At 46.1% G+C, this 22,334-nt stretch overlaps 1 protein-coding gene across 1 annotated transcript in view; it reads left to right on the top strand.

The window, feature by feature from the left end:
• The window catches only part of LOC100661405 (putative serine protease 47), a 38,385-nt gene extending 31,965 nt beyond the window's left edge, over nucleotides 1-6,420 (top strand). The window contains exon 3 of the mRNA XM_064290975.1: nucleotides 4,812-6,420. Coding sequence (XP_064147045.1) covers nucleotides 4,812-4,844 — 33 coding nt within the window. The 3' untranslated portion in view covers nucleotides 4,845-6,420. The remainder of the gene's footprint in view (nucleotides 1-4,811) is intronic.
• The last annotated feature ends 15,914 nt before the right edge of the window (nucleotides 6,421-22,334 follow it).

The raw sequence follows: 22,334 nt of genomic DNA, 5'->3' as shown, positions 1-22,334 counted from the left end.
AGCACACCCAGGGAATATCTTCACAGGTGGCAATACCTGATGTGGACGGTTCCAGATACTGGGAGAGCAGGCCAGGTACCTGTTTTCCACTTACGTGAGGATATCAGTAGGCAAGGCATCCTTACTCTTATCTGTTGTCCCTCTCTGAATGTGTTCATTCTGAGACATCTCTTCATTCTACCCTGAAAAATATCACAAGTACGACTGCCTGAGAGAGAGCCTACAGATGAATGGGGGAAGGCTTCTGACTATTCCAGTTCCCCCATGGGCTTGGAATGGCATGTAGTCTATCTGGATGGTCTTAGATAGTATTGATTGACATGGGAAACACACCATGGGCAGACCCTGGGCAGGTGGAGCCTGTGGGCAGATGCAAGCCTCTCCATCGATTACTAATGCCGCTGATGCTCTGTGTGGAGAAAAACCCCGCCAAGTGGAATGGGCAGATAACATTGAACCAGACCTGCCAGGGGCCTCCCCTGAGACTAAAGATCCCAACCCAGGCTCAGCCTCGTCACCTTCTCAGCACACACCTTGCCTGCACACATAATTCTGCCTTTCTCCGAGAATGCTTTACCCTACTAGGCAAAAAAGTATGCCTCTAAGCCAAAGGCAGTACTGCCCAGATGAAGTGACACTGCCATTTTCAAAGTTTTGCTGTCTACAGGTCCCCTGCCTCCAGTGGGCCACTGCATATGTGGCTGGCCTCCGAAGACAAGGCTGAAATCCTGGCAGCCAGGGCCCCAGCAGTCCAGTGGTTTCTGGATGTGGGGACATGGATGACCTGTTTGCTACACACAGGAGGGAGTCTTGGGCCCTAGACTGGCTCACCATTTGGCTCCACGACGTCCAGTACTGTCACTGGCCTTTGGCTGGTGCCTCCATGAATGTGTGCTCTCTAGGGATATTTCTCCTCCCGTCACTATCATTCTGCCACTGGGGATATGTGAGTGTGGAAGTCACCATCACTGGCAGCAGTGTGACAAGTCACTAGAGACCTTGGCACAAGCTAACCTTGGCTGTCTGCTGCTCCAGGCAAGGGCCCGAATCCTTGATCCCAGATGGTGACACCTGGGCCCTGGCGGACATTCATTTTGATCAACACAGAGGTCTGGGTGAGGGTCAGCAGGCCAGGTAGTCCAGGTGAACTCTGGGTGGGCGGGGCTAAGGCTTGTTTACCATCACCATGGAGACAGCCACCACAAGACTGGGTGGAGCTTCTGATGGGCCGGGTCACAAGTACTAAGCCATTGGGAGAGATCTGGCCTGCCTGGCAGATGACACAGGGCCCTCCATTGTGACCTATGACACTTAGTGGCCACCTCTGCCTGAGGCCACAGGATTTCAGCACACCCTGGGAAAGGCTACACAGGCAGATGGGAACCCCTGATGTGGACAGGTTCCGGGCATTGGGAGGGCAGGCCAGGTACCTGTTTCCCACTTTCCCGAGGATATCAGTAGGCAAGGCCTCCCACATCAGCAGCTCTTGTCTCTTTTTCTCTCTGTAAGTATTCATTTTGCGAAATCCCTTCATTTTACCCCTGATTCACATCACAACTCGGAGTGCCTGAGAGAGAGCCTGGAGATAGAAGGGGTAAGGCCTCTGGCTGTACTGGTTGGCCATGGCCAGAGAAGAGCAGGTAGTCCATCTGGAAGGTCTAGATATTAGTGATTGATGGGGGAGCTACACCACCGGCAGACCCTGGCCAGGTGAAACTTGTGGGGCAGATGGAAGCCTCTCGGGAGACTCCTAATTCCCCTGATACATTGTATGGAAAAACCCAGCCATGGGGAATGGGCAGAAAACATTGACACATACCTGCCAGAGGCCTATCCTGGGTCTGAAGATCCACCCTGGTCTCCAACTTGTCATTTTCTCAGCACACATCTTGCCTGCACACATCAAATCCTCCTTTCTCCATGAATGTGTTCTCCTGCTAGGAAACACAGCATGCCACTCAGCCAAAGCAGAGTACAGGCAAAGTCAACTGAAACTACCATTTTCAAAATTCTGCCTTCTGCTGGTCCACAGCCTCCGGTGCCACATTGCATATGCATCAGGTCTCCGAAGACAAGGTCGAAATCCTGGCAGCCAGGGCCCCAGTAGTTCAGTGTCTGTGGGTGTGGGGATATGGATGACCTGTTTGCCACATACGGGAGGGAGCCCTGGGCCCTATGCTGGCTCCCACTTGAGCTCCATGATGGCCTTTGACCCATGCCCCCATGAATGTGTGCCCTCTAGCTACATTTCTCCTCCAATCACCCTGAATCTGCCATCAGCAGACACATGAGTGTGGAAATCAACATCTGTCACTGGCAGTAGTGTCACAGGTCACTAGGTATCTAGTCTCAGGCTGACCTCGGCTGTCTTCTGCCCCAGGCAAAGGCCCTAAGCCCTAATCCATATCCTCACATTCACAATCCACTGGGCACCCAGAGCTCTGGCTTCCAGAATTTCAGCCTTGGCTTCTGAAGCCTGACCCATATGCAGTGTGCAACCAGAGGCCTTGGACAAGCAGACAGTAAAAATGTGAAAACAGATGTTTCACTTGACTTCGCTTGGACCGCCTTTGGCTGAGTGGCAAGCTGTGGTTTCTGGTTGGATAAGGCCTTCATGGAGAAAGGCAGATTTTATGTATGCAGGTAAGTTGTGTGCTGACATGTTGACTTGGTGGAGAACATTTTGGGATCTCCAGACCAAGAAGAGGCCTCTCTCAGGTATGTGTGAATGTTTTCTGCCCATTCTAGTTGGCTGAGTTTTTCAATACAATCTATTGGCAGAAGTAGTATTCACCAGAGGGGCTCCTGTCATCCCACAAGCTCCATCTGGCCAGGGTTTACCCCTGGTGTAGACCCCCACCCCCCCCATCAATCACCAGTCTCTAAGGTCATCCAAATGGACTACTTGGAATCTCTGCCCATGAGCGACCAATACAGCAAGAGGCTTTCCCCCTTTCATGTCTAGACTGTCCCTTCCGCTCCTGTACTTATGACGGTTCTCAGGAGTACACTTAAGAGACGCTGCACAACTGACGCATACAGAGAAAGACAAAGAGAGACAATAGTTGTTGAGTGGTGATACCTTGCCTACTGATGTCTTCAAGTAAGTAGAAAACTGGTAACTGACCCTCTCTCCCAGCGTCTTGAACCTGTCCACATCAGGGACCCCCATCTGCAAAACCTTTCCCTGGATGTGCTGAATTCGCATGGTCGTAGCCAGAAGCGGCCACTGGGCGTCAAAATGAAGGGCCCTGTGGAATCTGCCAGGTGGGCCAGATCTCTCCTATTGGCTCAGTACTTATAACCCGGCCCACCAGAATCTCCGCCCACCATTTCCAGAGTATATCTCCATGGTAACAGTAAACAAGCCTTAACCCTGCCCATCTGACATTCATCTGGCCTACCTGGCCTGCTGACCCTTACCCGGACCTCTGTGTTGATAGAGAATATTGTCCTCCGGGGCCCATGCGTCATCATCTGGCATGAACCATTGGGGCCATTGCCTGGCACAGATGACAGCCAAGGTCAGCCTGAGCCTTGGTATGTAGAGACCTGTGATATTGCTATAAGTGGTAAATGGAGACTTCCAAGTCAGATAGCCACTGGAGGTGGAATCAGAGTAATGGCAGGAGAAATACAGCTAGAGTGCACACACTGAAGAAGCCACGTGGCAAAGGCCAGGGATGGTTCCAGACGTCATGGAGTTCAAGAGCCAGCCAGGCTAGGGGTCAGGGCTCCCTTCTGTATACGACAAATAGGTAATCCATATCCCCACATTCACAAACCACTGGCCTCCTGGGGCCTTGGCTTCCAGGATTTTGGCCTTAGCTTTTTTTTTTTTTTTTCTGAGACCTGACACATAGGTAGTGTGCCATGGAGGGCAGTAACCAGCAGATGGCAAAAATAGGCAGAAAAATGGGGCTTTCCCTTGATTATGCTGCTGCCGTCTCTGGCTGAGTGGAACATTTTGTGTCCTAGTTGGATGTGGCATTCATGTAGATAGTCAGGGTCTGTGGGTGCAGGCCAGGTGCCTGCCGAGAAGATGAAATGGTGGAGTCCAGGTTGGGTCTCTAGACCCAGGAGAGGCTTCTTGGAGTGAAGTGTGAATGTTTTCAGCCTAGTTCCTTTGGAGGGTTTTGAGGATGCAAAGTATCAGCTGAAGGAGCAGTCAGTGGACGGCCTAACATCTGTACACAGGCTCAACCTGGCCAGGGTCCAGGCATGGTAAGCTCCCTCACCAGGCACCAGATACTGAAGACCCCGCGGATGGGCTACCTGCCATCCTCTGCCCTTGGGCAAATAATACAGCCAGAAGCCTACCCTCTTCCGTCTCTAGACTCTCTGTCCTGTTGCCTTAGTTGTGATGTTTCTCAGTAACACAATTAAGAGATGTTTCACAGACACAGAGTCCCAGAGAGAGAATAGGTGCTGAGTGGGGATACCCTGCCTACTGATGTCCTCAAGTAAGTGGACAACAGGCACCTGGCCTGCTCACCTTGTACCTTGAACCTTGGCCCATTAGGCACCCCACTCTGCAAAGCATCTCCCTGGGTGTGCTGAATTCCTGTGGCCATAGCCAGCAGTGGCTACTGAGTCTCATGAGTCAAAATGAAGGGAACCAGGTCATCTGCCAGGTGGGCCAGATCTCTCCTATTGGCTTACTACTTGTGATTTGGCACCATCAGAAGTTCCGCCCCCTGCCTCTAGAGGCTGTCTCCATGGTGATGGTAAGCAACCCTTAGCCCCACCTACACGAAAATCTTTTGCCTACTAAAAAAAAAAAAATTTTTTTTTTTTTTTTTTTTTACCAGGACTGCTTTCCCTCTCCCAGACCTCTGAGTTGAGGAGGAATAAAGTCTACCAGGGTCCACATGTCCTCACCAGAGACTTGAATCTTCAGGGCCACTGACTGGGGCAGAAGACAGCCAAGGACAGCCTAAGCCTGGAAATCTAGAGACCTGTGACATGGCTATCAGTTCCACACTCACACAGCCCATGGAGGTGGAACCAGAGTGGTGGTAGGAGAAACATAACTGGAGTACACACATTCATGGAGGCATAGGGCAATACCCCATGTCAGGGACAGGCATCGTGAAGCCCCAAGGCCAGCCAGATTTGGGACCAAGGTCCCCTCCTCTATCTTCAAAACTGGTCACAAGTGTCCTCACATCCAGATTCCACAAGACTCCAGGGGCCCTGGCTGGCAGGATTTCCAGCCCCGGGGTCCAGAACCCCACGCTAAAGCAGTGTGCCACAGGAGGCTGTGGACCATCAGATGGCAAAATTATAGGCAAATAAATGAGGGTTTCACTCTATTATGCCCTTACCCTCTTTGGATGAGGGCATGCTTTGCCACCTAGTTGGATGTGGCATTCATGTAGAAAGGCAGAGCGTGTGGGTGCGAGCGATGTGCACGCTGAGAAGATGAAATGTTGGAGACCAGGCAAAGGAGGAGCCTCTGACAGGTATGTGTGAAAGTTTTCTGCCTAGTCCCTTGGGAGGGTTTTCCAGATAAAAAGTTTCAGCTGAAGAAGCAGTCACAAAACCAATGGAGGCAGAATCAGAGAAATGGGAGGAGAAACGTAGTCAGAGAGTGCACACATTCACAGAGGAGCGGGCCAATGGCCAGGGTCGGGGACAGGCGTCGTGAAGCCCCAGGGCCTGCCAGACTGGGGACTAAGCCTCCCTCCAGCACCAGGAACACTGGTCACCAGTGAACTCACATCCACATTCCGTAGGCCTCCAGGGGCCCTGGCTGCCAGGATATCCGGCCCTGGTGTCCAGGACCCCATGCAAAAGCAGTGTGCCGGGGGAGGTTAAGGACCAGCGGACGGCAAAAATAGGAAAAGAAGCCAGGTTCTCACTTGATTATGCCAGTCCCAACTTTGGCCGAGTGGCACCCTTCATGTCCCAGTTGGATGTGGCATTCATGCAGAGAGGCAGAGCGTGTGGGTGCACTGAGAAGATGAAATGGTGGAGACCAGGCTGAATCTCTAGACCCAAGAGAAGCCTCTAGCAGGTATGCATGAATGGCTTCTGCCTAGTCCATTGGGTAGGTTTTCAGGATACAAAGTGTCACCTGAAGGATCAGTCAGTGGATGGTCTCCCATCAACACAGAAGCTCAACCTGCCCAGGTTCTGGACGTGTAAAGCTTCCTCATCAGGTGCCAGATGCTGAAGACCCTGTGGATGGGCTACCTTCCATTCTCTGCCCTTGGGAAACCAATATTCCCCAAGGCCTACACTCCTCCTTCAACGGGCTCTCTCTCTTGATGCCTTAGTTTTGATGTTTCTCATTGGCACAATTCAAAGATGTTGCACAGCTGACAGAGACCAAGAGAGACAATAGGGGCTGAATGGGCATAACTTGCATCCTGATGTCCTCAAGTAAGTGCCTTGAAACTCTGTATCTCAAGCCTTTCCCTGGGTGTGCTGAATTCCTGTGGCCGCACCCAGAAGTGGCCCCTGAGTCACCTAGGTCATAATGAAGGGCCCCCAGGTCATCAGCCAGCTGGGCCAGATCTATCCCAATGGCTTGGTACTTGTGGTCTGGCCCCATCAAAGGCTTCATCCACTGCCTCAGGAGGCTGTCTCCATGGTAATGATAAACAATCCTTAGCCCTGCCCACCCAACATTTACTTCAGCTAGGGTTTGCCTCTCATCATTCCGATTTTGCCTCTATCGGCTACGTTATTGTGGACATGTGTCACAGGTCTCTAGATTCCCAGGCTCATGGTGGCCTTTGATGTCTTCTGCCCCATGCAAATGCCCTGAGGCTTCGAGTCCCCAACAAGAACAGGCGGACAGTGGCGGACATTATTCCTTATCAACTCAGAGGTCTGGGGGAGGGTCAGCCACCCAGGTAGGTGAGGTGAATGTAGGGTAGGTGGGGTTAAGGGTTGTTTACCATCACCTTGGAGACAGTACTGGAGGTAGGGGGTGGGGCTTTTGATGGGGCTGGATCACAAGTACTGAGCCAATAGGAAAGATCAGGCCCAGCTGGCGGATGACTAGGGGCCCATCATTGTGACCTATGAGACTCAGGGGCCACTTCTGGGTGTGGACACAGGATTTCAGCACACTCAAGGAAAGACTTCCCAGAGGGGGACCCATGATGGGCAGAGGTTTAGGGAAAAGGCTGAGGAGGCTGGTACTTCTTTTCCACTTACTTGAGGACATCAGCAGGCAAAGGATTCCCACTCAGCACCTATTCTCACACTCGGTCTCTGTCTACGTTGGTGTATGACATCTCTTAATTGTGCTAATGAGAAACATCCCAACTAAGGTATCAGGACAGAAGGAAGAGGGCAGGCCTCCGGTGGTGCTCTTTTCCCAAGGACAGAGGGTGGCAGATAGCCCATCCATAGGGTCTTTGTCGTCTGGCACCTGATGAAGGAGCTTAACAAGGCCGGACCCTTGCCAGCCTGAGCTTGGGTATGGACGGGAAGGCCATCCACTGACTGCTCCTTCAGCTGACACTTTGTATCCAGAAAACCCTCCCGATGGCAGAAAACATTCACAGATACCTGCCGGAGGCCTCTAATGGTTCTAGAGATCCAACCTGGCCTCCACCATTTCATCTCCTCATCGGGCAACTGGCCCGCACCCATACACTCTGCCTTTCTGCATGAACGCCGCATCCAACTGGGAAGCAAAGTGTGCCACTCAGCCAGAGACGGGACTGGCTTAATCAAGTGAAACCCCCATCTATTTGCCTATTTGTTCCAACTGCTGGTCAACAGCCTCCCATGGCACATTGCTCTTAAAGGGGGTCCTGGACTCCGGGCCAGAAATCCTGGCAACCACGGGCCTGGGAGGCCTGTGGAGTGTGGATATGAAGACACTGGTGACCAGTGTCCCTTTGGCCAGAGGGAGCCTTGGGCCCCAGTCTGGCTGCCCCTGGGGCTTCCTGACGCCTGACCGGACCCTGGCCTTCGGCCCGTGCCTCCATGAATTTGCACACTCCAGCTAGTGTTCTCCTTCTGTCACTCTGATTCTGCCTCCATTGGCTATGTCGTTTCAGGCCTGACTGCGGTTTCACAGGTCTCTAGATTCCAAGGCTCAGGCAGGCCATGGCCATCATCTGCCCCATGCAAAGGCCCTGAGGCTTCGAGTCCCAAACAAGGACATGTGGATCCCGGCAGACATTATCCCTTATCAACTCAGAGGTCTGGGTGAGGGTCAGCAGACCAGGTAGGCCAGGTGAATGTCCGGTGGGTGGGGCTGAGGGTTGTTTACCACCACCTTGGAGACAGCAGTGGAGGCAGTGGGTGGAGCTTCTGATGGGGTCAGGTCACAAGTACTGAGCCAATAGGAGAGATCAAGCCCAGCTGGCCAATGACCAGGGGCCCTTCTTTGTGACCTATGAGACTCAGGGGCCACTTCTGGCTGTGGCCACAGGACTTCAGCACACTCAGGGACAGGCTTCATAGAAGGGACCCTTGATGGCCCTGAGGCTTTGAGTCCCTGACGAGGACACGTGGACCCTGGCGGACATTATTGCTTATCAACTCAGAGGTCTTGGCAAGGTTCAGACCAGGTAGGCCAGATGAATGTCAGGTGGGTGGAGCTAAGGGTTGTTTACCATCACTATGGTGACAGGCTCTAGAAGCAGTAGGTAGAGATTCTGAGGGGTCAGTTCAGAAATACTCACCCAATAGGAGGTCTGGCCCAACTTTCGCATTCTACAGAGCTTTTTATTTTTACCTATGACACTCAGCGGCCTCTTCTGGAGGTGTCTACAGTAATGAGCACACCAATGGAGAATCATGTCTGATGGGGACCCCTGATGTAGACAGGTTGAAGGCACTGGGTGAGCAGACCAGGTATCTGTTTTCCAGTTACTTGAGGACATCAGTAGGCATGGCATCCCTACTCAGCATCCATTGACTCTGCCCATCTCTCTCTGTATGCACCCCTACTGTAAAATTCTTAATTGTGTGCCTGAGAAACATCACAGATACCAGAGTTGGAGAGACAGCCTAGAGATGTAAGGGGGAAGGCCTCTGGCTGTATTGGTTGCCCATGGGTGGAGAATGGGAGGTAGTCTATCTGGATGGCCTTAGACACTGGGGTTAATGGTGGAGCTACACCACGGGCAGACCCTGGCCACGTTGAGCTTGTCGCCAGATGGAAGCTCCTCTGTACTACTTCTTCCGCTTATACATTGTTTCAAGAAACCCCGCCAAGTGGACTGGGCAGAAAACACACACATACCTGCCTGAGGCCGCTCCTGGGTCCGGACATCCAAATCTGGTCTCCGTCTTGTTATCTCATCACTACATACCTTGCCTGTGCACATAAAATCTGCCTTTCTCCATGAATTCCTTTTTCTACAAGGAAACACAGCATGCCACTCAGCCAAAGGCAGTAGAGGCAAAGTCACTGAAACATCCATTATCATCTTTTTGCCATCTGTTGTTCCACAGTCTCCGCTGCACACTGCATATGTATCAGGTCTCAGAAGACAAGGCTGAGATCCTAGACAAGGCTGAGATCCTAGAAGCCAGGTCTCCAGGAGTCCAGTGGTTTGCGGATGTGGGCAACTGTTTTCCAGGTACAGGAGGGAGCCTTGTGCCCTAGTCTGGGTGGCTCTTGGGCTCCACGTTGTCTGGTACCATCCGTGGTCTTTGGCCCCTGCCTCCCTGAATGTGTGCTCTCTAGCTACATTTCTCCTCCGGTCACTCTGAATCTGCCTCCAACAGCTATGTGAGTGTGGAAGTCACCATCTATCCCTGGCAGCAGTGTCACAAGTCACTAGGTATCTAGTCAGGCTGACCTTGGCTGTGTCTACTGCCCCAGGCAAGGGCCCCTATTCTTCATCTGAAATGATGACACTTGGGCTCCGGTGGACATCATTCTTATGAAAACAGAAGTCTGGTTGAGGGTCACCAGACCAGGTAGGCTAGGTTCCCGGGGCTAAGGCTTGTTTACCATCACTGTGGCCACAGCCTCTGGAAGCAGTGGGTGGAGATTCTGAAGGGTCAGGTCACAAATACCAAGCCAATAGAAGGTCTCGCCCACCTGGCCCATTCTACAGAGCCATTCATTTTGACCTGTGACACTCAGCGGCCTCTTCTGGAGGTGGCCACAGGAATTGAGCACACTGAGGGAAACTCTTCAAACCTGGGAGGTCCTGATGTGGACACGTTGAATGCACTGGTTGAGCGGGCCAGGTACCTGTTTCCCAGTTACTTGAGGCTATCTGTAGGAAAGGCATCCCCACTCAGTATCCATTGACTCTGTCTCTCTGTATGCGTCCCAACTGTGAAATTTCTTAATTGTGCCCCTGAGAGACATCACAGCTACCAGAGTGGGAGCCAGAGCCTAAAGATGTAAGGGGGAAGGCCTCTGGCTGTATTGGTTGCCCATGGGCTGAGAACAGCAGGAGTCTATCTGGATGGCCTCAGAGACTGGTGGTTAATGGGGGAGTTACACCATGGGCAGACCACCACCAGGTTGAGCTTGTCGGCAGTTGGAAGCCCCTCGGGTAACTCCTTCTTTTGCTGATACATTGTACTGAAAAACCTAGCCAAGTTGACGGGGTAGAAAACATTCACACATACCTACAGAGGCCTCTCCTGGGTCTGGAGATCCCAATCTGGTCTCCATCATGTCATCTTAGCGTATACTTTGCCTGCACATATAAAATCTGCCTTTCTCCGTGAATGTCTTATCCTACAAGGAAACACAGCACGCCACTCAGCCAAAGGAAGTAGAGGCAAAATCACTATAACATGCATTCTCATCTTTTTGCCTTCTGCTCTTCCACAGCCTCCGGCTGCACATTGCATTTGCGTCAGGTGTCAGGAGACAAAGCCGAAATCCTGGAATCAAGGGCCTCGGGAGGGCAATTGTTTACGGACGTGGGGATATGGATTACCTCTTCGTCAAGTACAGGAGAAAGCAATGGTCCTTAGATTGGCTTGCTCTTGGACTACACAATGTCCTCCACCCTCCGCTGTCATTGTCCATAGCTCCCTGAGTGTGCGCACTCTAGCTACATTTCTCCTTCCATCACTCTTATTCCGCTTCCAGTGGTGCTCTGTGTGTAGAGGTCACCATTTAGCACTGACAGCAGTGTCACAGGTCTCTATATATCCAGGCTTAAGCTGACCGATTGGCTGTCTTCTGCCCCAGGCAAGGGTCCCAATGCTTCATCCCAGGTGATGACACTTGGTCCCTGGCATACATTATTCTCTATCAACACAGAGGTCTGGGTGAGGGTCAGCAGGCCCAGTAGGCCAAGCGAATCTCAAGTGGGTGGGGCTAAGGCTTCTTTACTGTTACCAAGGAGACAGCCTCCGGAAGCAGTGGGTGGAGATCCTGATGAGCAGGGTCATAATTAAAGAGACAATAGGGGAGATCTGGCCCACCTGGCCAATTCCACAGGATCCTTAATTTTGGCCTATGACACTCTGTGGTCACTTCTGGCTGTGGCCACCCGAATTCAGCACACCCAGGGAAAGGCTTTGCATATGGGAGTCCCTGATGTGGGCAGGTTCAAGGCACTGGTAGAGCAAGTTTCCCACTTACTTGAATACATCAGTAGGCAAGATATCCCAACTCAACAACTACTGTCTCACTCTGTATGCATCGCTGTTAGGGGATCTCTTATTTGTAGTCCCAAGTACCCTCACTACTACGAGAGCTGGAGGGAGAGATTAGAGATGAAAGAGGAAAAGCCTCTGGCTGTATTGGTTGCCCGTGGGCAGAGAATAGCAAGTAGTCCATCTGGATGTCCTTGGAGACTGGTGATTGATGAGGGAGCTACACCAGCTGTGTACCCTGGCCAGGTGGAGCTCATGGGCAGAGGCAAGCCCCTCCAGCGACTACTTCCGCTGACAGATTGTATCAAAAAATCCCACCAGGTTGACTGGGCACAAAACATTCACACATACTGGCAAGAGGCCTCTCCTGGGTCTGCAGATCCCAATCTGGTCTCCACCATGTCATCTTGTCAGCACACACCTTGCCTGCACATGTAAAATCTAACTTTCTCCATGAACGACTTATCCAACTAGGAACCACAGCATGCCACTCAGCCACAGACAGTGCCGGCAAAGTCAAGTGAAGCAGTCATTTTCAGATTTTTGCCATCTGCTGTTCCAGGCCTCTGGTGACACACTGCATATGTGTCAGGTCTCAGAGGCCAAGGCCCAAATCCTGGAATTAAGGGCTCTGGGAGGCCAGTGGTTTGTGGATGTGGGGATGTGGATTACCTATTTCTCATATACAGGAGGGAGCCTTGGGCCCTCAACTGGCTAACTGCTGGAATCCATTACATCTGGTACCATCACTGGCCTTTGGCCTGTGGCTGTGTAAGTATGTGCGCTCTAGCTACATTTCTCCTGCCGTCATTCTGATTCTGCCTCCAGCGGCAATCTAAGTGTGGATGTCACCATTTAGCACTGATAGCAGTGTCATAGGTCTCTATATATCGAGGCTTAAGCTGACCTTGGCTGTCTTATGCCCCAGGCAATAGCCCCAGTGCTTCATCCCAGATAGTGACAAGTGAGCCCTGGTGGACATTATTCTGTATCAACACAGAGGTCTGGGTGAGGGTCAGTAGGCCAGGTGAAGGCAAGGTGGGTGGGGCTAAGGAGATTCTGATGGACCAGGTCATACGTACTGAGTCGAAAGGAGAGATCTGGCCACATGGTTGATGCCACAGGGCACTTCATTTGGACCTATGACACTCCATGGCCACTTCTGACTGTAGCCACAGGAATTCAGCATACCCAGGGAAAGGCTTTGCAGATGGGATTCATTGATGTGGATAGGTTCAAGGCACTGGGGGAGCGTGACAGGTACCTGTTTTCCACTTACTTGAAAACATCAGTAGGCAAGGTATTCCCATGCAACATCTATTGTCTCTCTCTCTGTGTCAGTTGTGCCACCCAAATAAAAAACAAACCCACTGCCATCGAGTCAGTTGTGCAGCATCTCTTAATTGTACTGCTGAGAACCATCACTACTATGTGAGCTGAGGGAGAGATTTTAGTATTAAACAACATATCCGGGGTTTTTCTTATCCCTTTCAATATATTTTTCCTTTTAAATTATACTGCTTGAATGAATTATTTATATTTGGAAGAAATTTTTTTCCTCTGCATAGCTATAAAACCCATAAGTAGCAAAGGCTTACAAAACACTCTAGGTCAGAATTTCACATGCTCAGAAAATGAGGTAGTTAGCTTTATTTCATCTTCACGATAATGGTTGTTTGTAGAGGACTTTAAAAATTAGAGAGCCAACAGTAGTAGTAGAGGCAGAGCCAACATGGTGCTATAGACAAGCAACATGCCATCCCTCCAGAGCACAGAGCTGAAAAACTAAGTAAAACAGAGACAAGCATCAAATGAAGAGAAAAGGAACTCAGCCAAGCACTGAATGAAATAAGAAACTGACAGAGAACAGAGAGCAAGGAGATATTCATTCAGAGGTCCCCTATCAGCTAACAGAGCACAGATTTGCCATCTTGGACTCCTGTTGAAGATCAGCTGACAGGGAGTAAAGCAGCTTCATGGAGCCCTCAGCAGGAGACAGAGCACCCGATAACAAGTGATATATGCTTTCCAAGCCCTCATCCTTCTCTCCCTTGCTGCTTGGCCTCTGCCACTTAGTAGCTGGTTGAGGTCACTCAACCAGCTGGAAAGAGTAGGGTCCGTTTTTTTGTTGTTGTTGTTGTATTTGATTTGTTTTGTTTTGTTTGTCCTCTTTTTCTTTTCATGGCTTGGGAGCCTCTTCTAGCCAGGCTGTACTGCATGGTCTGGGAGCCACTCCCTAGTCTTTGTGGCAACACTGGTGGGATTCCTGCGGGCTGTTCTATTCTTATTTTTATTTATTTCACTATTTTTTCCTTTTCTGTTTTTCTTTTTCTCCATTTCTCGGTTTCTCGTCTCTCCACTCCAATGGCAAGTTCCCTTAGCAGCACTTTTTGTTCGTTTCTTTTTTTTTGGTTCCTATTTCTCTGTCCTCTCTCTCTTCTTTCCCATACCCATCTTAGCTCCACACATTACAACTTACCCCCTGCACCATGCACTGAAAATCACACCCCCAAGCAGCACAGGCACAGACCACCGGAACCTGCCCTGCACTGATTCTCCAACCACCTTGTTGGCTATAGTATGTGCCACAAACAACCCATCCTAGCCCGTCCCCTTCAGCTGGACCTGCCCTGCTGCACCACATCCTAGTGACTGATCCTGCCCACTGAACAAGGAGGTGAAAAGTATCTTGCCCACAGATGAACAAAGAACAAAGAACGCACAGTCTGCCTGCTCAGACATAACCCAAAAACAGGAAAAAACAAACAAATCTACAATAAATAAAGAAAGAAAATAACTACTGAATGTCCTGAAGACAGCAGACAATATCAAAACAAGCAAAAAAGGACAGGATGTTTTCAGTAGCGTCCAAAATAAAACACCAGATGACTTCCCAGTGGAACTAGAACTACCTGATAGGGAATTAAAATCTCTAATATTCAGAGTTATCCAAGAGTAGAAGCAACACAGCAGACAAAAATGGTGAAAAAATAAGACAAATTCATGGAAAAGGCAGACAAATTCACTGAAAATACAAACAAAAAAAATGGAAAAATTCAGGAAAATAATACAGGAACAAAATATCAAAATAAATTTACAACTAGAAATCATACAAAAACAACAATTACAAATCGAAAAGATAAACAAGATTTCAGAAATGGACAGTGTCATAGAAGTTCTGAGGAGCAGGTGTGAAACAATGGAATACAGGATCAGCAAAATTGAAACCAAACTTACAAGAATTATTAAAGGGAGTCCTTCAGTTTGAGAACAAACAACATCACAGGACAGCCTGAATCTAGGACGTACGATTGCACCGGCCAGACACCAGCCTAGGAAAGAACTCTCAAGGACTATTCAAAACCAAAAGACGTACAACCGGGAACCAGAGAGGTTAATCTGTAAATAACAACTACATGAGAACAATAAAAAAGGGAATAACTGGTGTAGGCATAGAAATTTTGAAAGGAAGGTAAGGCAATACCAAGTAATAACAGACTAGGTCAAACATGGGAAGATAAGGTTAAATTTCAAGGTAACTACAAAGAAAGTTAACAAACCTACTCATCAAAGTAAAGAAGAAAAACAGTCTCAGTTAAAACAGAATCTATGAAAACAAAAGAAATGAAAAAAAAAATCCAATAACAAAGGAATTCATCCCAGGAGAGTCTGCACTACAAAAAAAAAAAAAAAAAAAAAAGCACTACAAAATGACAGCTATAAACTCACACCTATCAATAATTAAACTGAAAGTAAACAGACTAACTGGGCCCATAAAAGACTGGCAGCGACAGAATGGACAAAAAAGACAGGATCCATCAATATGCTGTCTACAAGAGACTCAACTTAGAAACAAAAATGTAAATTTATTAAATATCAAGGGATAGGAAAAACATATCAAGCAAACACCTACCAAAAAAGAGCAGGAGTGGTGATATTAACCTCAGATAAAATAGACTGAAAAACAAAATCCACCATAAAAGACAAAAAAGGGCACTGTAAAATGATTAAAGGAACGATTCATCATGAAGAACGTAACTGTAAGAAATATTTACACATCCAATGACAGGGCTCCAAAATACATAAAACAAACTCTAACAGCACTGAAAAGAGAAACTGACAATTCCGCAATAGTACGGGACTTCACATCACTCTCAATAAAGGACAGAACCTTTAGGAAGAAACTCAACAAAGATACAGAAGAGCTAAAGGGCACAAAAAGCCAACTTGACTCCAAGACATATATAGAACACTCCACCCAACAGCTGCAAGGTGCACATTCTTTTCCAACACACATGGAACGTTCTCCTGAAAAGACCACATCTTAGACCACAGAGCACACCTCAACAAAATCCAAAGCACTGAGATAATACAAAGTGTCTTCACTGACCACAACACCAACAAAGTAGAAGTCAACAACAGGAAGAGCAAGGTAAAAAAAAAAAAAATCAATTACATGGAAACTGAATAACATCCAGCTTAAATACCGCTAAACCAAAACCAAACCCTTAAATACCACTGGGTAATAGAAATAAGAGATGGAATCAAAAAATTCCTAGAATCACCTAAAAAGACCAGACTTAATGGTATGACTGAGACTAGAGGGACCCCGGAAGTCATAGTCCCCAGACCTTCTGTTAGTCCAAGACTGAAACTGTTCCCAAAGCCAACTCTTCAGACAGCAATTGGACGGGACTATAAGATAGAAAATGATACTGGTGAGGAGTGAGCTTCTTGGCTCAAGTAGACACATGAGACTATATGGGCAGCTCGTGTCTGGAGGTGAGATAAGAAGGCACAGGGGGATAGGAGCTGGTTGAATCCACAGGGGGAATAGAGGATGGAGAGGAGGAGTGTGCTGTCTCATTAAGGGGAGAGCAGCTAGGAGTACATCGCAAGGTGGATGTAAGTTTTTGAATAAGAGACTGACTTGATTTGTAAACTTTCACTTAAAGTACAATTCAAAAAAATAAATAATTGAGAAAAAAACTTTCTGAGAATCAAACGAGAATGAAAACACATCATACCAAAACCTCTGGGACACAGGAAAGGCAGTTCTCAGAGGTCAATTTACACCCATAGATGAACACATCAAAAAAGAAGAAAGGGACAAAATCAAAACATTAGCTATACAGCTCAAATAGAAACAGAATAGCAAAAACAACCCACAATAACCACAAGAAAAGAAATAATAAAGATCAGAGCAAAAATAATTGAAATAGAGAATACAAAAACAATAGAAAGAATCGACAAAACCAAAAGTTGGTTCGGTGAAAGGATCAACAAAATTGACACCCACTGGCCAAACTGATAAAACAAAAACAGGAGAGGATTCAAATAACCCAAAAGAGAAATGAAAGGGGCAGGGGGCATTACGGGAGACCCAATTGAAATAAAAAGGATTATAAGAGAGTATCACGAAAAACTACTCCAACAAATTTGGAAATCTAGAGGAAATAGACAAATTTCTAGAAACACACTACCTACCCAAACTAACACAAAATGATGTTAAAAATCTGTATAGACCCATAAAAGAGAAGAGACTAAAAAGGCAGTAAAAAAAAAAAAAAAAAAAAAAAAACCTGGCCCAGATGACTTCACTGGAGAATTCTACCAAACATTCAAAGAACAGCTTATGCCAGTACTGCTCAAACTACTTCAGAACACAGAAAAGGAAGTGATACTTCCAAATTCATTCTATGAAGCCAGCATAAGCCTGATATCAAAACCAGAGAAAGACACCACAAAAAAGAAAATTACAGATTAATATCTCTCATGAATATAGATGCAAAATTCTCAACAAAATTCTAGCCAATGGAATTTAGCATCATGTCAAAAAATATGTATATACCATGACCGTGTAAGATGCATACCAAATATGTGAGGATTTTTTAACATTAGAAAATTAGTCAATGTAATCTACCTTATAAGTAAAAGAATCATATGATCATCTCAACTGACGCACAGAAGGCATTTGACAAAGTCCAACACCCATTCCTGATAAAAATTCTCAACAAAGTAGGTATAGAAGGAAATTGCTCAACATAATAAAGGACATCTGTACAAAACCCACAGCCAACATCATTCTTAATGGACAGAGACTGAAAACACCCCCCCTGAGAATAGGAACAAAACAAGAATGTCATTTATCACCACTCCTATTTAACATTGTGCTCGAAGTCCTAGCTAGAGCAATGAGGCAAGAAATAGAAATAAAGGGCATCCAAACTGGTAATGAAGTAAAACTGTCCATATTTGCAGATGATAGGATACTATACATAGAAAACCCAAAAGACACCACAACAAAACTATCAGAACTAATAGAAAGGTTCAGGCAGATTAGCAGGATACAAGACAAACATACGAAAATCAGTTGGATCCCCATACACCATAAAGAGAACGACGAAAAGGAAATCAGGAAAACAATACCATTTATAATAGCCCCTAGAAAAAATAAAATACTTAGGAATAAATCTAACCAAGGGATGTAATAGGCATGTACAAAGAAATTTATCTACAAAACACTACTGCAAGAAACCAAAAGAGATCTACACAAAAGAAAAACATACTATGTTCATGGATAGGTAGACTCAACATTGTGAAAAGGACAAGTCTACAAAAGCAATTTACAAAAACAATGCAATCCTGATCCAAATACCAACAGCATTCTTTAATGAGATGGAAAAGCTAATCATTAATTTTATATGGAAAGAGGAGAAGCAACACACTGTTTAAGAAGAATAAAGTAGGAGGACTCGCCGCACTACCTGACCTCAAAACCTACTATGCAGCTATGGTAGTCAAAATGACTTGGTGCTTGTACAATGACAGATACGTTGACCAATGGAACAGAATTGAGAACCCAGATGTAAATTCATCCACCTATGGTCACCTGATCTTTGACAAGGGCCCAAAGTCCAACAAATGGGGAAAAGACAGTCTTTTTAACAAATGGTGCTGGCAAAACTGGATGGACATCTGCAAAAAATGAAACAGAACCCACACCTCACAACATACACAAAAACTAATTCAAAATGTATCGTGACCTAAGTACAAAGTCAAAAACTATAAAGATCATAGAAGAAAAAAAATAGGATAAATGCTAGAGGCCCAAATACACGGCAGTAACAGGATACAAACCATAATTAACACACAAACTCCAGAAGATAAGCTAAATAACTGGGATCTTCTAAAAACTAAGCACTTACACTCATCAAAAGAGTTCACTAAGAGTAAAAAGAGAATCTACAGGCTGGGAAAATATTTTTTGACTATTACAAATTTGATAAAGATTTTAAACTCTAAAATCTACAGGAAAATCCAACACATCTACAACAAAAAGACAAATAATCCAATTAAAAAATGGGCAAAGGAAATGAACAGACGCTTCACCAAAGAAGACATTCCAGGACCAACCAACGCAAGAGGAAATGCTGGGCATCACTAGCCATTAGAGAAACGCAAATCAAAACCACAATGAGATACCATCTCACCGCAGCATTGCTTGCACACACACACAAAAAAATGTCAATAAATGTTGGAGAGGCTACAGGAAGACTGGAACTTTTATGTACTGCTGGTAGGAATGCAAATCATACAACCTTTTTGGAATATGATGTGGTGCTTCCTTAGAAAGCTAGAAATAGAAATACCATATGATCGAGCAATTCTACTCCTAGGAATATACCCTAGAGAAATACGAGTGGTCACATGAATAGACATGTGCAAACCACTGACTTCTCTCACAGGGATCACTACAGAGGATCCCAGACAGAGCTGGAGGAAAATGTAGAACAAAATTCTAACTCACACAAAAAAGACCAGACTTACTGGTCTGAGAGAGGCTAGAGAAACTCTGAGAGTATGGCCCCTAGACACCCTTTTAGTTCACTAATGAAGTCACTCCTGGGGTTCACCCTTCATCCAAAGATCAGACAGGTCCCTAAAGGAAAATGAGAGTAAATAAAGGGGCACAGCAGCCCATGAGCAAGGACTAGGTGCCTGGAGGGGTCATGAAAGCTGGTAGTAGGTAACCCATGGCCAAGAAAGGAGAGTGTTGACATGTTGTGGGGTTGTTACCCGAACCCAATGCCGTCGAGTCGATTCCAACTCATAGCAACCCTATAGGACAAAGTAGAGCTGCCCCATAGAGTTTCCAAGGAGCACCTGGCAGATTCAAACCATCAACCTTTTGGTTAGCAGCCATAGCACTTAACCACTACGCCACCAGGGTTTCCAAACCAATGTCATAAAACAATATGTGTACTAACAGTTTAATGAGAAGCTAGTTAGTTCTGTAAACCTTCAACTAAAGCACAATAAAAAAAGAAAAAAATGAGCATGCAAAATAAAGTAGTGTACATACAAAAGAATTATTTTTAGTAATAAACCATACAGTATTATATTACTGTCAACATTAAAAATGCGAAGTGCTATGCATGAACACTTATTAATAACAAAGATAATACAGAGACACTACTGTTAAAGGGGGTATTTTCAGTTAGTTTTCAAGTAGTGGTGATATAGTATCTGAATATAGTATCCTTCTGTGCCTGGAAGCTTGTGTTTGCTGCTCTTATGATGTGAGCAGGTCTTGTGACAGCTGAATGGCCAACTAGTACTTCCAGGGATCAGGCAACAGCTTTGACCTTCCCGTCCCAACCCATAACCCAGGGAGCCGGAGTAATATCTCCTCATGTGAGAACATCAAGGTAATGGCATATCTCCCTCAAAGGGCAGATTCTGCTTTGAAGTCAGTAAACATGAAGAAGTTTCCACAGTAATGGGAGAAGAAGCTGATTTCATTGCATCAAAGAGGAACTCTAAACATCAGCATCTTAGCCACTGCAGCAATGAGCACATTTACTGATCCAAGAGACACAGAAATGGAAAAAATGACCAGAGGAAGGAAGAAATTATGGTTGATAATAAAGCAATACTTTCTATGTATAATATTCCATGGAAATACAAACACTAGACATAAAACGTGGTTTTAGGAAACTGGGTGAAAATTTGACATGTCTGACATGTCATTAGAAAGGGGGAATGAAGAAGACACATGGAAATACTATCCCTTAATTCAGCCTGGAATTTCTTATGAGAGCCTCATTTTTAGAAAACTCATAATTTCTGGGCCTACTAGATCTTTCTGCTACTCACTGAAAGCCATAATAGCACCTACTGCCCCATCCCTGTACCAGCAGAACCCCTAGGTCCCTGCGTCTGTACCTTGTGCACCACTTCCCCATTGAACTCCCTCCCCGACAACCAGCACCTGACACCCAAACCTGTGGGTACAACTTTACTTACTTAATAACGGCTGCATTACCACTTTATCCTCTAGGCCCTATGCTGCTGTTGCAATCTTTCACACTTGCTTTGTACACTTTTATATTTTCCATGCTCATATTGACAAAGAAAATAGAGAAGTTATTTTTTAATCTCCCCAACACCCAACGTCTTGCAAATAACAAGTGTCCAATAAATTCTTGCATGATTGATAACTGAATGAATGAATAAATATATGAATGAAGAGTTCGGAGTTAAGGGCATCTGGAAAATTACAGATCTGTTTTAAAATCCTATATTCAACTTTTTTTGCTGTGCAAATTTGAGCAAATTTCTTAACTTCTGTAAGGTTTAGTTTGCTTTTCTGAAGAAGAAACATCCCTGTGTGGATCAAATGGTTTGTGCTTGACTACTAACCTAAAGGTTGGAAGTCAAAACTCACCCAGGGGTACCGCAAAAGAAAGGTCTGGTGATCTGCTTCCGTTAACATTACAGCAACGAAAACCATATGGAGCAGAATACTCTGTCATATGTGGGGTCGCCAGGAGTCTGCATCAACTTGACGGCAACAGGTTTTATGATTTTCTGGAGAAGAATGGGAAATCTAATAAACTGAATTAATTGTGATATTGGATCGCTAAATATTAAGATGTCTGTAAAGAACAGAATCTGAGATATTAAAGGTTCAATGTTATTATTCTGTTTTAGAAAATTAATACTCTGGAAGGTTAATACTCTAACAAGGTACTGAGTGAGGCACGACCACGATGACAATTGATGAGGCCCACCTGACCAAAAACCAAACCTCAGAACATACCTCCAGCCTATTTTGGCATTATTCTCGAATTCTTCACAGGAATATTTAGTTTTTTCATTTTGACAGTAACTTGAATCACATACAGCCTGGATCATCCAAATGGATAGAATTCAGTCCTGCCATTTTATTTCACTGCCTACATTCATGTTTGTACTTATAATCTTGTTTACTTGAAACTTCATTACTTTGACTCTAGAAAATGAAACCGAAAAGAGGTCAATGTATACTATAAATGATGTTCCTCCGAGTGAAAATGAGATGAACTTACAGTGCAAATGAAGATTTCAGAGGGTTGCACAGACAGTCAGGTGGAGGGGAAACTGAGTCAGGGAACACAGAGGACATCTATAGCTGGCAGGCACTCCTGTGTCCCCGCACCATCATCTTCGTGTCAGAAAACAGCACCATTAGTCACGGGTGTTAATTTAAATTTCATTAGTTATATTAAATGCCTATTACAGAGCAGGTACTTTGCCCAACTCTGGGAATCTAAAGATAAGTAAGACTCAGTTCAAGTTCTTCTCTAAAGACAGTGTAGGCATAGGTGGACGTGGAAGACTTTCCATAAAAACCAGTTCTACTTGCACAGCTATTTAAAAGGCTGAAGAATATCAAACTCAGATTGCGGTTTGGCTTTTACAACATCTCATGCCAAGACTGATTGCACTAGAGGAAGAAA

This window comes from Loxodonta africana, chromosome 9, assembly GCF_030014295.1.
Source record: "Loxodonta africana isolate mLoxAfr1 chromosome 9, mLoxAfr1.hap2, whole genome shotgun sequence".
Taxonomy (NCBI): domain Eukaryota; kingdom Metazoa; phylum Chordata; class Mammalia; order Proboscidea; family Elephantidae; genus Loxodonta; species Loxodonta africana.
The sequence above is the reverse complement of the archived record's forward strand: the minus strand, read 5'-3'. Positions and strand labels throughout refer to the sequence as shown.